Source organism: Colobus angolensis, unplaced genomic scaffold (assembly GCF_000951035.1).
Source record: "Colobus angolensis palliatus isolate OR3802 unplaced genomic scaffold, Cang.pa_1.0 Scaffold596, whole genome shotgun sequence".
Classification (NCBI taxonomy): domain Eukaryota; kingdom Metazoa; phylum Chordata; class Mammalia; order Primates; family Cercopithecidae; genus Colobus; species Colobus angolensis.
Window position 1 is genome coordinate 103047 of NW_012119554.1, and position 15341 is coordinate 118387.

At 51.7% G+C, this 15341-nt stretch overlaps 1 protein-coding gene across 2 annotated transcripts in view; it reads left to right on the plus strand.

Moving 5' to 3' along the window:
* Positions 1-15341, plus strand: part of TNFRSF8 (tumor necrosis factor receptor superfamily, member 8) — an 82751-nt gene that overhangs the window by 41449 nt on the left and 25961 nt on the right. For both annotated transcript variants that reach the window (XM_011962543.1, XM_011962544.1), the window contains 5 exons: positions 919-1071; positions 6476-6566; positions 6947-7110; positions 9137-9253; positions 12995-13147. In XM_011962543.1, coding sequence (XP_011817933.1) covers positions 919-1071; positions 6476-6566; positions 6947-7110; positions 9137-9253; positions 12995-13147 — 678 coding nt within the window. The remainder of the gene's footprint in view (positions 1-918; positions 1072-6475; positions 6567-6946; positions 7111-9136; positions 9254-12994; positions 13148-15341) is intronic.

Consider the following 15341-nt stretch of genomic DNA (forward strand, 5'->3'; position numbering starts at 1 on the left):
TTTTTTGTTTGAAACAGGGGATCACTCTGTTGCCCAGGCTGGAGTGCAGTGGTGCAATCACAGCTCTCTACAGCCTCAACCTCCTGGCTTCAAGCGATCCTCCCGCCTCAGCCTCCCAAGTAGCTGGGACTACAGGCATGTGCTACCATGCCTGGCAAATTTTTGTATTTTTTTTTTTTGGTAGAGACAGGATTTCGCCATGTTGCCCAGGCTGGTCTGGAATTCCTGAGGGCAAACGGTCCTCCTGCCTCGGCCTCCCAAAGTGCTGGGATGAAAGGCGTGAGCCACTGCACCCGGCCTCCCCTGTCGTGAACACCTTGCATTAGTGTTGCACAGTTGTTAGCATGGGTGACCTGATAATGATGCGTTATTCTTACTAACGATGCGTTATTATTACTAACAATGTCCGTAGTTTACATCAGGGTTCACTCTTGGTGTTGCCCATTCTAGGGCTTTAGAAAAACGGATGATGACACGTGCCCACCATCACAGTGGCATCCGGAATATTTTCACTGCCCCAAATGTGTCCTGAGCTCATCGCTTCATCTCTCCCTCCCCCTGAACCTCCGGCAGCTGCTGGTCTTTTTACTGTCTCGATGGTTTTGTCTTTTCCAGAAGTGTCATGTAGTTGGAGTCAGTGTGTAGCCTTTTCGGACTGGTGTCTTTCATTTAGCGATGTGCATCTAAGTTTCCTCCATGCCTTTTTTCTTTTTTGTATTTAAAAAAGTTGGTACATTAATTTATTTTGATTTTTAATCCAATTTTAGTGGTCACCAGGGGGGTGAGCTGGGAGGTGGAGGCTGCCCTGTGGCTGCCTGTGGAGAGAGGCTGCCTGCTCTCTCTCCCTCATCTCGAGAGCTCTCTGGAGAGATACCTTTCTTCTGTTCCCCTCTGTGACCCCTGTCTGTGTCCTTTTAGACGACCTCGTGGAGAAGATGCCGTGTGCATGGAACTCCTCCCGTGTCTGCGAATGTCAGCCTGGCATGTTCTGTGCCGTGTCTGTCGTCAACTCCTGTGCCCGCTGCTTCTTCCATTCTGTCTGCCCAGCAGGGATGATTGTCAAGTTCCCAGGTCAGTGTCCCCACCCTCGGCCCAGGACAGAGATCTGTGCCGTTGCTGCTGCACCTTCCGCCTACCCCAGTGCCCTACTGACTTCCGACCTCCTGCTTCCCGGAGCCTGTTGGACGGATCGTGTCTCCTTTGGCGATGGGCCAGGGATGTACCCAGCACCCAGCCCTTCTGCTGCCTTCCCCCATCTTGTGTTCCAGGTACAGAGAGACCCTGCTGTCCCCTGGCATAGACCTGGCTGGAGGAGGTCTTGGTTTGGTTTGAGGCTCAAGGCAGCAGTTATCTGACGCCCCCTAAACAAGAAGGAAACCTCAAGTCTCTGTCCTGGGAGTTCCCTGGAAGACTGGGGTCAATTCACCCTTTCAGGTTCAGGGCATTGGGAGTTAGAGGTGCTGAGAGATCCGGCTCCGGGCTCAAGCCTTGAGAAACTTGGGTTTCTTTCCCAACTTACCATGTGACCTCAGACAAGTTTCTTACCTCTCCGACTTCGACTTCTCTGATAGTACAAGGTGTCGGGGCTGCTCGTAACCAGAGAAGGGGTACGGGCCACAGAAACTGTCTGGGTGGCACTGGGACCATCTTCCAGAAGGGAGGCATGAGGAGTGGGTGGGCTTTGGAGCACAGCACAAAGTGGGTGCCGCAGCTGCAGAGTGCACGGAGCCGGGGAGACGGGCTCAGAGGCAGCCCTGTGTCCATGGAGGAGAAAAGTGCCACAAAGTCCCTGTGGTCTCTCCCGCAACCCGGTCCTTCTCTGGAGTCCCATGCCCTGTTGTGCAAACCTGGGGATTGGCGGTCGCCCCCATCGCTACCACTGCCTGCCCCTTTTGTCCTTCCCCTCTTCCCTCATCTCTCACAGCCAGCCCGTCCTCGAGTCTTGTAGACTTGGCCCCAATTATCTTCCCCACCTTCTCAGCCCCAATTGCTTCTCTTATACAGTCCCCATGGCAGACAGTCAGAATGACTCTCGCAAGACCAAATCTCAATCTGATCCTCTCTGTCTGTCTCTCTCTCTCTCTCTCTCTCTCACACACACACACATACACGGGTATATACCTGAAATGCTTCAGTATCTTCCTGTTACTCTAAAGATAAGGACGCAAGGCCAGGTGCGGTGGCTCACGCCTGTAATCCCAGCACTTTGGGAGGCCGAGGCAGGCAGATCACTTGAGGTCAGGGGTTCAAGACCATCCTGGCCAACATGGTGAAAACTTGTCTCTACTAAAAATACAAAAATTAGCCAGGCTTGGTGGCGGGCACCTGTAATCCCATCTACTCGGGAGGCTGAGGCAGGGAAATCACTTGAACCTGGGAGGTAGAGGTTGCAGTGAGCCAAGGTCACGCCATTGCACTCCAGCCTGGGCAACAAGAGTGAGACTCCATCTCAAAAAAAAAAAAAAAGAAAAGAAAAAGAAAACTCCAGGGACTCACCACTGTGTCCTTCTGGTCCCAAGGCCCCCAGTTGACCTACCTTCTTCTCTTCGTCTTTCAGTCTTCTTACATTTATTTTGTACATAATGTCCAGGGCTTTTAGCAGTTCTTGGTGGGAGGATGAGGGAAAAACGTGCCTACGCCATCTTCCCAGAATCAGTCTCAGGATGTGATCCCAACACAGCCCCCTCCTTTCTCCCAGCCCCAGCTCTCAGCACCAAACCCTCACTCTCTGGGCCCCACCTGCGCTGCCCTTCTTCCAGGTCGGGGGATGTGGTGCTTCTCTGTCCCACCCGGCCTCTGCACGTGCTGTTCTCTCTGTCAGAGACACCCTTCCCTCCTCATTCACTTAGTGAAGTCCTACTCAGCCCTGAGCTCTCCATCCCGCTTCCTCAAGAGGCCTTCCCTGGCCTCTCACTAGGGAAGCCAGCAGCACTGTGTCCTTTGCAAATGTGGATACATACCTCTCTCTGTCTCTTGGTTTGATCAATGTCTGTCTCCCTCCCTGGCTGGAAGCTTCCTGAGGGCAAAGACCGTGCCCCTGGTGTTCATCAGCATCTCCCCACTGCCTGATCAAATGCTAGGCATGGCACCTGCTCCCCATAGAAATTCGTTGAATTAAGATATGGGGGCACCTGACAGGGAGATCCAGGCTTGGGGTGGGTGGAGTTCAGATCTGGTCAAATTCCCCTTGGATCGGGCGAGAGCGCTCTGCTGAGGAAATGCGGAAGCCCTCCACCCATAAGCAGGCGAGAGTGCTGCAGTAGACTGGGCAGCAGATACCTAGGATTTTGCAAACATTTGCACTTGTGGGGCATGTTCCCACCTGTCTCTGGACCTCAGTCTCCCCATCTGTCAAATGAGGGAGTGTAACTGAAGGCCTTGGGGGCCTCTCCAAAAAGGCCAAACTTCCAAAAAGTTTTCAGCTCAGAAACTTTTGTATCTTTGTGAAAAACATCTTGAGTTCAGTTGTTCCAGCCAAGGCTTCCAGCTGGAGGGACTGTCTGGGCGGTGTTCCTGAGACTGCCACACGGCGGCGCCAGAGGCCTCCCTTTGCTGCCCCTGGACCTGAGCTGCCCAATGCCCGTGGCACGTGGCCACGCACTTAAAATGCAGCTAGGGGCCGGGTGTGGTGACTCACACCTGTAATCCCAGCATTTTGGGAGGCCGAGCCAGGCCGATCACTTGAAGTCAGGAGTTTGATACCAGCCTGGCCAATGTAGTGAAACCTCGTCTCTGCTAAAAATGCAAAAATTGGCCAGGTGTGGTGGCGGGTGCTTGTAATCCCAGATACTCGGGAGGCTGAGGCATGAGAATTGCTTGAATCCAGGAGATAGAGGTTGCAATGAGCTGAGATTGTGCCACTGCACTCCAACCTGGGCAACAGAGTTAGACTCTGTTTCAAAACAACAACAACAACAAACAATAAAAATAAAAATAAAAATGCAGCTAAGTCTGTATTGAGAAGTGCTGTGTATATAATATGCACTGGATTTCAAAAACTTAATATAAACAAGAATATAATTAATTATTTTTATATTGATTGCCTGCAAACATGATATTTTAGATATACTAGGTTAAATAAATATACTGTGAAAAATAATTGCACTTATTTCTTTTTACCTTTTAAAACATGGCTCCTAGAATATTTGAGCTGGCCTGTGTGACTCACACACTTCCGTTGGACAGCACTGTTTCAGAAGTGTTCTAATCTCAGCTGCCAAAGCCTCGTTAATCTCTGAGGTCCCCTGTGGACTCACCCATAGGGTAGCTCTCAGGGCTTGTGTTTTTCCAGCTGTCAAATGGAAAGCAGTTTCCGCCTCCAATCAGCCAAGCCCCGCGCTAGGAGCCGTCACTGGCTGTCTCTCCTGAAATTCTCAAGTCTCCGTAAGACAGACAGTATTAGCCCCATTTTCCAGGTGTGGAAGTCGAGGTTTGGAGATGGGAGGTAAACTGCCTGCAAAGACAGAGCAGGAAATGCCTAAGCTTAGGTGTCTCTCCACCATGCTGCAGAACACGAGAGGTCAGCATTGCTCGCGCCCACCTCCACGGAAACCTTCAGAGGGAAGTCCCACACATGCAGGTCCCTTTTCTTTTTTGTGTGTGACAGAGCCTCGCTCTGTTGCCCAGACTAGAGTGCAATGGCGTGATCTCAGCTCACTGCAACCTCTGCCTCCTGGGTTCAAGTGATTCTCCTGCCTCAGCCTTCCGAGTAGCTGAGATTACAGGTACCCGCCACCACGCCCAGCTAATTTTTTGTGATTTTAGTAGAGATGGGGTTTCACTATGTTGGCCAGGCTGGTCTCAAACTCCTGACCTTGTGATCCACCCACCTTGGCCTCCCAAAGTGTTGGGATTACAAGCGTGAGCCACCACACCCAGTGACATACAGGTCACCTTCTAAGTGATGGAACGGCAGTCCAGATGGGGGTAAGGACATAGCATTTACCAGACGTGTCACGCAGTGTGATGGGCACCTCACGTGCACTCTTCCGTTTATCCTGACGACAGCCTGGTGAAGTGTGTATGATTATAATCATTTGACTGGACTGGGCATGGTGGCTCACGCCTGTAATCCCAGTACTTTGGGAGGCTGAGGAGAGTGGATCACCTGAGGTCAGGAGTTCGAGACCAGCCTGGCCAACATGGCGAAACCCTGTCTCTACTAAAATTACAAAAATTAGCCAGGCATGGTTGTGGGCACCTGTAATCCCAGATACTTGGGAGGCTAAGGCAGGAGAATTACTTGAACCTGGGAGGCAGAGGTTGCAGTGAGCCGAGATTGCACATCTCTGCACTCCAGCCTGAGCGACAGAGCAAGACTCTGTCTCAAATAAATGAATAAGTAAATAAAATAGTAAGTAAAGTAAATTAAAAAGTAAGTAATAAAAAAGTAAAGTAAAGTAAATTAAAAAGTAAGTAAATAAAATAAGTAAATTTCCTGGCACAGTTAGGACATGACAGGCAAACTCAGGGGCACTGGATGGATGACGTTTGTGTTTTCTTTTTTTTTCTTTTTTTTTTTTTTGAGACGGAGTCTCGCTCTGTGGCCCAGGCTGGAGTGCAGTGGCTGGATCTCAGCTCACTACAAGCTCTGCCTCCCGGGTTTACGCCATTCTCCTGCCTCAGCCTCCAGAGTAGCTGGGACTACAGGCGTCCGCCACCTCACCCGGCTAGTTTTTTGTATTTTTTAGTAGAGACGGGGTTTCACCGTGTTAACCAGGATGGTCTCGATCTCCTGACCTCGTGATCCGCCCGTCTCGGTCCCAAAGTGCTGGGATTACAGGCTTGAGCCACCGCGCCCGGCCCGGTGTGTGTGTTTTCTTCTCCACTCTGCTTCCGTCCAGCATTCTCCAGGACTCCTTGGATTGCAAGTAGCAAAATCCCCAATTTTTTAGCACGTGTAGCTTAAAAGTCTGAGGGTAGCTCTGAGAAGCTTCAGGCATGGCTGGATCCGGGGCTCTGTCTTGCCCCATCTCTCACCTCTGTTTTCCTCTCTGTTGGTTTGTCTACAAGATGCTTACTAGCAGCTCTGCCCAGCGCCAGTGGGAAGACAACTTCCCTTTCTTACATTTTTAATATCCCAAAACCAAAACCTTTAAATCCCAAACCAGAATCTTTAAATTCTGCCTCACAGGCTTGGGTCACATGTCCATCCCTGAACTGGCTCATCATGGTCACAGGAATGGAATGGATTGATTGGTCCAGCCTGGTCTCAGGGCCATTCCTGGAAAGGGGATTCAGTCGGTCCCGACCCCTAACCACAGATGCTGAGGTCAGAGGGAGAGTAATTCTCCAGGGAAAGGTAGGCTGCTTTACTCCAATGGGGAACAGGTGCCAGGCAGGTGCCACCTCCAGATGACCACTACGTTTTCCAAGGACCCCATCTCCAGCTCCGGCCTGTGGTAGGGAAGCGTGTATTCCGGGAGAATTTGGGTCTCCAACACCGATTCTGAAGGCACTGCTGTCCCCCCTGCAGGCACGGCGCAGAAGAACACGGTCTGTGAACCGGCTTCCCCAGGGCTCAGCCCTGCCTGTGCCAGCCCGGAGAACTGCAAGGAACCCTCCAGGTGACTCCCTGGCTCTGCCTCCTCTTCCCCCAGGCTGGCCTTCGGATGAGGCTGTCCCACCCCACAGGACGCCCAGGGTACAACTGGGCGCGGGGGTGTAGGTGGGGTTCAGCCCACGGTGTCAGGATTCCCAGTGCCTCTCTGCCAAGCCCTCAGGTCATTTGAGGCCCTAGAGTGTACCCAGCCCTGCCCTGAGCCCGTGGGAGACCCAGAGGGCCTGGAAAACACAGGCCTTGCTCCCAGGAGCTTACAGTGGGCCTGCCAGAGGTGGTGGGCCGAGGGCCCGGGACCCCATCTCTGTGGAAACTGTTATTCCTGATCACAGGCCTCCCTTGCTCCACTGGCAGAATTACCAGTCCCGTCTCTGGCTTCTTCCCCAGTGGCACCACCCCCCAGGCCAAGCCCACCCCGGTGTCCCCAGCAACCTCCAATGCCAGCACCATGCCTCTAAGAGGGGGCACCCGCCTTGCCCAGGAAGCTGCTTCTAAACTGACAAGGGCTCCCGGCTCTCCCTCCTCTGTGGGAAGGCCTAGTTCAGATCCAGGTAATTTCCCCGTGAAGCTGTGGGTCGTCTCCCTGGGGTGCCCGATTGGTGGATGGCCCATGAGTGGGGGTGTTTGGAGTAGGCGGGCACTCATCTGTGGTCTTCTCCTGGTGGGGAGAGAAGAGAGTGACAAGGCACGATCTAGGGCTGAAAGCATCGAGGGGCAGAGGTAGACACGAGCGGGCTCATTCATTTGCCAGCAGTGCAGAGGGCCTGCCTTGTGCCAGGCACCGGTGCCCCATCTCTCACCTCTGCTTCCCTCTTTGTTGGTTTGTGAGAGGGAAATGGGTCCTGCTCTGCTGCTGTGACACTTGTGACTCAGCTGGCCAGCCTCTGCACGTGTCCACCTGATGCCCTCCTGGTCCCCATGGTGAAGGGTCAACCCTCAGTTAGTCATTTTTCTTTTTCTTTTTTTTTTGAGATGGAGTTTCGCTCATGTCTCCCAGGCTGGAGTGCAATGGCACAGTCTCGGCTCACTGCAACCTGCACCTCCTGGGTTCAAGTAATTCTCCTGCCTCAGCCTCCCGAGTAACTGGGACTACAGGCATGCGCCACCACGCCCGGCTAATTCTGTATTTTTAGTAGAGATGGGATTTCACCATGTTGGTCAGGCTGGTCTCGAACTCCCAACCTCAGGTGATCTGCCCGCCTCAGCCTCCCAGAGTGCTGAGATTACAGGTGTGAGCCACTGTGCCCGGCCTAGTCCCTTTTTATTACTGAATAGCCATCCACGGCGTAGATATGCCGTGCTTTGTTTATCCAGTTTTTGGATATTTGGGTTGTTTCTGCCTTTGGCTATAATGAAGAATGAAACATACATCCTTGCATGCACGCAGTTTCCTTTCTCTTGGGTTGGTTTTGTAAAAAAAAAAATGGATTTGTGGGACTTCTAATAATTTTGAGTTTTGGAGCTCTTATCCTATAGTTGTACCTTCTCCTGCTCCATGGCTTTGCTCGTTCTCTCTATGATGTCTTTTGTTTGTTTGTGGTTTGTTTTTTGTTTTTTGTTTTTCTTTTTGAGACGGAGTCTCGCTCTGTTGCCCAGGCCGGAGTGCAGTGGCCGGATCTCAGCTCACTGCAAGCTCCGCCTCCCGGGTTTACGCCATTCTCCTGCCTCAGCCTCCCGTGTAGCTGGGACTACAGGCGCCCGCCACCTCGCCTGGCTAGTTTTTTGTATTTTTTTTAGTAGAGACGGGGTTTCACTGTGTTAGCCAGGATGGTCTCGATCTCCTGACCTCGTGATCCGCCCGTCTCGGCCTCCCAAAGTGCTGGGATTACAGGCTTGAGCCACCGTGCCCGGCCGTGGTTTGTTTTTTTGAGGTGAGTCTTGCTCTGTCACCCAGGCTGGAGTGCAATGGTGTGATCTCAGCTCACTGCAACCTCCACCTCCTGGGTTCAAGCGATTCTCCTGCCTCAGCCTCCCGAGTAGCTGGGACTACAGGCACCCACCACCACGCTCCGCTACTTTTTTTTTTTTTAAGTGGAGATGGGGTTTCACCATGTTGGCCAGGCTGGTCACAAACTCCTGGCCTCAAGTGATCCACCCGCCTCAGCCTCCCAAGGTGCTGGGATTACAGACGTGAGCCACTGTGCCCGGCCCACACGGGTCTTTAAAAGAGGGAGGTAGGAGGCACCCAGCCCCTCCCCGCCTAATACCATTCTGAACAGGAGTTACGCTAGTGTGCTGAGCTCTCAGCGAAGCTGTACCCAAAGTTTTGAGCAGGGGAGTGACAGAGCCATGAGACAGGGTTGGGGGAAGCTGTGGCATGGTGGCCTCAGGAGGAACAGGAGGAACAGTGGGCAGGGGCTGGTTGGCGGGCGGTGAGTGCCCTCCTCTCGTGTGGAATGCACGCAGTATCCCTGTCCTCTCTGAGCCTCAGGACTCCCTCTGAAAGGCTGGGCTGAGCTGATGTGTGGAGTTTGGGAGCTGGCCATGGTGAGGGATGGGGGGGCTTCAGGGTTGGGTGGGGAGTGAGGCCCTTTGCCAAGGCGGCCTGGTCTGCAGCTTCTCTGCTTCTTTCCCCAGGTCTGTCCCCAACGCGGCCGTGCCCACAGGGGTCTGGCGACTGCAGGAAGCAGTGTGAGCCTGACTACTACCTGGACGAGGCTGGCCGCTGCACGGCCTGCGTGAGCTGTTCTCGAGGTAAGGGCCTCAGTTTACCTCTCTGCATTTTTGAACCGTGAACTTCCAGTAACTCTCCCTCATGTCTGTGGGTTTTTGATGGGGGTCGCCTCTTTTCAGAGGGGCTTCCATATTTGCATATTCTTTCCTCCCAGCAAGCATTTGTGAGTCACCCGCCTGTTCCAAACTCGGCTCATTAATGTTTGTAACTACTCTGTGATTCAAGGATTGTCATCATTCCCCTTTTACAGGAGAGGAAACAGAGGCTTTGGGAAGTCAGGGAACTTCCAAGGCCTGCAGGCTGGTGTTTGAACCCAGACAAGTGCCACCAGGTTCCAGGTTCTTGTCCACCCCACTGGCTGCCTCTATGAGCCACCTTTTTTTTTTTTTTTTTTTTAAATTTTTCCCAGACAGGGTCTTACTCTTTCACCCAGGCTGCAGTGCAGTGGTGTGATTATAGCTCACTGCAGCTGTGACCTCCCAGGATCACATGATCCTTTTGCCCCAGCCTCTCAAGTGGCTGGGACTATAGGCACACACCACCATGCCTGGCTGATTAAAAAAATGTTTTTTGTAGAGACGGGGGTCTCACTATGTCGCCCAGGCTGTTCTCGAGCTCGGGCTCAAATAGTCCTCCCACCTCGGCTTGCCAAAGTGCTGGGATTACAGGCGTGAGCCACTGAGCCTGGCCTACAAGCTGCTTTGACAAGCACTTACTGAGTGCGCATGCACAGCAGAATGTGGGTGTGGGCCTTCCCTGTGTCCAGCCCGTCACAACCTCCCAGCGCCAGCCGCACCCCGAGGGTCACGTGGGCTGGGGGGTTGCTCAGGCCACAGGCTGCTGTGACTGTTAGAGGCCCTGGCTATTCACAGAGGCCACTGGGAATGTGTGAGTCTGTCTCCTTGTCCAGAGCCGCTTTTGGGCAGCAAAGCAGAGCGGAGAGTCAGGGGAGGCCAGAAAGAACCACAGACACTGTTTGTTGTCATTGGAGGGCTCTGTCCTAGTTACTAAGGCTGCACAGCAAATTTTCTTAAAACTTAGTTGTGAAAACAAACCATTCTTTGTACTCACAGATTCTGTGAGTCAGAATTCAGACAGGGCACTGCGGGGACAGCTGGTCTCTGCTCCACAATGTCTGGGGTCTTAGCTGGAAAGCCCAAAAGCTGCGGATCTGGATGCTCTGAGCCTCATTCATTCACCTGCCTTGGGGTTGGTGTCGGCTCCTGGCTGCGGCCTCGGTTCCTTTCCATGTCGGCCTCTTTGTGTCTTACCTGGGGCTTCCTCATGGTCTGGTGGCAGGTTCTAAAGGCGAAGTCTTTTTCTTTTTTTGTATTTTTAGTAGAGACGGGGTTTCACCATCTTGGCCAAGCTGGTCCCAAACTCCTGGCCTCAAGTGATCCGCCCGCCTCAGCCTCCCAAAGTGTTGGAATCAAAGGCGTGAGCCATGGCACCCTGCCATAAAAGTCTTGAAAGAGGGAGAGACAGGAAGAGAGAGAGAAAGAGAGAGAGGAGTGACAGAGACAGAAAGAGACAGAGAGAGAGAGAGACAGAGAAAGAGAGAGAGAGACAGAAAGAGGGGGAGAGGGAGAGAGAGAAAGTGATGGAGAGAGAGGGAGAAAGAGAGAACAAGTGACAGAGAGAGACAGAGAGAGTGACAGAGATAGAGACAGAGAGAGTGAGAGAGACAGAGAGAGAGACAGAGGAAAGAGAGAGGGAGAGAGAGAGAAAGAGAGAGACAGAAAGGGGGGGGAGAGAGAGAGTGACAGAGAGACGGAGAGAGAGAGAACAAGTGACAGAGACAGAGAGAGAGTGACAGAGCAAAAGAGACAGAGACAGAAAGAGAGAGGGAGAGAAAGGCAGAGAGAGAGAGACAGAGAAGGAGAAGGAGAAAGGGAGAGAGAGAAAGGAAGAGAGAGAGAAGGAGGGGGAGAGAGAGAGACAGACAGACAGACAGAGAGAGGCAGCAGCCACATCCCCTTTTATGACCTAGCCTCAGAAGTCACACAGAACTTCCACCACTTCCTGTTTGTTGAGGCAACCACAAATCTCACTTGAGACAGAGGGAAGTAAAACAGTTGTACTTCTTAATGGGTAAGTGGCAAGGCTCTGGAAGGGCCAGAAATATCACTGTAGGGCCAGAAATATCACTGTTTTGGGAAAATACAGTCTGCCACAACCACCATGTGGACATATGGAGAAAGAGGCGTTAGCTCTGGGCCCAGTAATTGCTTCAGCTCTCCTAACTGAAGCCCTACGAGAGAGTACAGCGGCATATTAGTAGCTAAAGGCATGAGCTCTAGAACCCGAGTGCCGGGTTCAGATCCCACCTCTCCCGCCTAATAGCCTATAAACTCAAGCAGGTTTCCTAACCTCTCTGTGCCTCAGTTTCCTCTGCTGCAAAATGGGCATAGTAGTATCTATCTCAGAGAACTGTGTAAGAATTAAATACGTGATTGTAGGTGAATCTGGGTAGAGTGCTGAGACGACTGTCTCACACATACTCAATTATCTTAAGAGCTATAATAATAATGATAATAGCTGCCGTTGTCCCAAATGGTTTCATTTATTGCTGAGCTTGCGCACCCTCTGCACAAATTCCCCAAATCCTGCCCAGTTCCCTTGCTCTGGAGGTTGTAAGAAGAGACTGTCCAGCCCTTACCATTATCATGCTGGGCCTCTAAGTATCCTGCTGACTGAGAGCTACTCTTCCGGAGAAGTTGCATTTTGCCTAATTACTGATCCAGTCATTCTGTATTTACCTCTAAGTGGAGCGTTGCAAAATATTCCCGAACACATACAAAAGCATTATTACACTTAGAAAAAAAATACCTCTAACACGTTATTTTTTTGATTGTGGAGAAAAAACTTTTTTTTTTTTTTTTTTTTTTTTTTTAAATAGATGGAGTCTCGTTCTGTCACCCAGGTTGGAGTGCAGTGGCACTATCTTGGCTCACTGCAACCTCTGCCTCCCGGGTTCAAGTGATTCCCCTGCCTCAGCCTGCTGAGTAGCTGGGATTAGAGGTGCCCGCCACCACGCCTGGCTAAGTTTTGTATTTTTAGTAGAGATGGGGTTTCACCATGTTGGTCAGGCTGGTCTCGAACTCCTGACCTTGTGATCCACCCGCCTTGGCCTCCTAAAGTGTTGGGATTACAGGCGTGAGCCACCGCGCCTGGCCAAAAAATCTTTTTATCATTAAAAATTTCAGACATATTCAGATGTCGAGTGAGTCAGAGATGGCTGTGTACTATCACCCAGCTTTAAATAGTTATGGAGTCATGGCCAGTCTCGGCTCCTCTGCACCCATGCCCACTCACCCCGTCCCCTGGAGGACTTTCTTTTAACAGCTTTATGGAGAGGTAGTGGGCATATGGTAAAATGCACAGATTAGAGGATGCGATTTGATAAGTTTTAACAAATGCATGCAGCTGAGCAACCAGCCATTTCCCCCTAAAAGTTACCTCGGGTTCCTTGTCACCATTTCCCACCCCCTGCCTATGGTCACCATGCAATAGCTTGCATTTTCTAGAATTTCCTGTAAATGCAACATACAGAATGCCCTCCCTTTTTGCCTGTCTTCTTTCACCCTGCATAATTATTTTGAGCATGCTGGGAGAGCTGCTCAACGGCATAGTCAGACGAGCATTTATTTTCTTGTTGGAGGACCCTGGGACAACTGCTTCTCTGTCCTCCTGGGGGCTCTCTGGACCCCCTGCCCTTGCCATCCTGGTCTTTCTCCATGACCCTCATCTGTGTCCCTTAGATGATCTCGTGGAGAAGACGCCGTGTGCATGGAACTCCTCCCGCGTCTGCGAATGTCGACCTGGCATGGTCTGTGCCACATCAGCCACCAACTCCTGTGCCCGCTGTGTCCCCTACCCAATCTGTGCAGCAGAGACAGTCACCAAGCCCCAGGGTAAGCAGCTCCCACCCCAGGCCTCGACCATGGGGTGGAGTCTATACCCCCACTGTTGTGCCTCTCCCCACCAACAGCCAGGGGTGGGGGCAAATGACCAACACCCTCAGCTGTTAATTAGATCAGGTATGGGTTCTGGTTATCCTTTGAGTAGTCAGACCCAGCGAATGCAATGATAAAGTCCAGTTTTAGCATTTTGGTAAGAGGTTCTGTTGATTAAAAAAAAAAAAATTCTTCCTAAAATTATTGCGCTAGTAAAATCTTTTATTTTTTGAGACAGAGTTTTGCTCTTGTTGCCCCGGCTGGAGTGCAATGGTGCAATCTCAGCTCACCGCAACCTCCACCTCCTGGGTTCAAGCGATTCTCCTACTTCAGCCTCCCAAGTAACTGGGGTTACAAGCACTCGCCACTACGGCCAGCTAATGTATTTTTAGTAGAGATGCAATTTCTCCACGTTGGTCAGGCTGGTCTTGAACTCCCGACCTCGGGTGATCTGCCCGTCTTGGTGTCTCAAAGTGGTGGGATTACAGGCATAAGCCACCATGCCCGGCCCTGGGCTGGTAAAATCTTGCCCTATTTGCAAGGCTGTTTTATTGACTTAGAGAGATGAATATCAAGTTTCTCAAGAGGTTTCTAACTCAGGATGGTTGACTTTACCAGTGTGTAGGAAACTGCTAAAACCCTGACCGTTTTTTGTTTGTTTTGTTTTTTGTTTTGTTTTTTAAAGGGCTTTGAGAGATTTTAACAAATGTCCAGGTGGTTTAAAACAGATGGAAGAGGCCGGGCGCGGTGGCTCAAGCCTGTAATCCCAGCACTTTGGGAGGCCGAGACGGGTGGATCACGAGGTCAGGAGATGGAGACCATCCTGGCTAACACGGTGAAACCCCGTCTCTACTAAAAAAAAATACAAAAAACTAGCCGGGCGAGGTGGCAGGCGCCTGTAGTCCCAGCTACTCGGGAGGCTGAGGCAGGAGAATGGCGTGAACCTGGGAGGCGGAGCTTGCAGTGAGCTGAGATCTGGCCACTGCACTCCAGCCTGGGCGACAGAGCGAGACTCCGTCTCAAAAAAAAAAAAAAAAAAAACAGATGGAAGAGTGGTGACAAAACCAAGGGGAATGGCCAGGCATGGTGGCTCACGCCTGTAATCCCAGCATTTTGGGAGGCTGAGGCAGGTGGATCACTTGAGGTCAGGAGTTTGAGACCAGCCTGGCCAACATGGCAAAACCCCGTCTCTACTAAAAATACACTAATTATCTGGGTGTGGTGGCAGGCATCTGTAGTCCCAGCTACTCAGGAGGCTGAGGCAGGAGAATCACTTGAACCCGGGAGGCATAGATTGCAGTGAGCTGAGATTGCACCATTGCACTCCAGCCTGGGCGACAGGGTGAAACTCTATCTAAAAAAGAAAAAAAAAAAACAAGTGGAGGAAAGGTCACCCCATGTGACTCTGTGAGGGCTGCCAGAGAAGTGAGGGGTGACTTGCTTCTAGGACCCCCAGAGAGGCTCTGGGCTTGGAAGAGGCAGGTAGATGAAGAGCAGAAGGGAAGTGGAGAGCTGTGAGGTGTGGTGATCTGTGACTGTGTCTTCAAACACAACTTCAAAATGTACAATGGCATGGCACGGCCACTGACCAGTTTGCACAGATGATGCCTGAGTTTTTAATCCCCAGTATTGTCTTTTGATTGATTGATTTATTTTATTTTATTTTTTTGAGAAGGAGTCTCGCTCTCTTGCCCAGGCTGGTGTGCAGAGGTAGGATCTCAGCTCACTGCAACCTCCGTCTCCCGGGTTCAGGTGACTCTCCTGCCTCAGCCTCCCTAGTAGCTGGGATTACAGGTGCCCACCACCACACCCAGCTAATTTCTGTATTTTTAGTAGAGACGGGGTTTTGCCCTGTTGGCCAGGCTGGTCTGGAACTCCTGACCTCAAGTAATCCGCCCGCCTCCATCTCCCAAAGTGCTGGGATTACAGGCGTGAGCCACTGTGCCTGGCCAACAATCGTCTTTTTGAGTCAGAACACTGAAGGAGTATCTGGGGAAAGCTCGGGCCACCAGTGGGGTGCTGTCACTCTGTTTGTAAAGCCCTCTTTGCCTGGGTATTTGGAAGTGCACTGTCAACAGGCTAGCCCCACCCCATAACCCTGAAATGGAGGGAGGCTGCCAGCTCACACTCTCCGCCCATGGGCCCAGGGTCT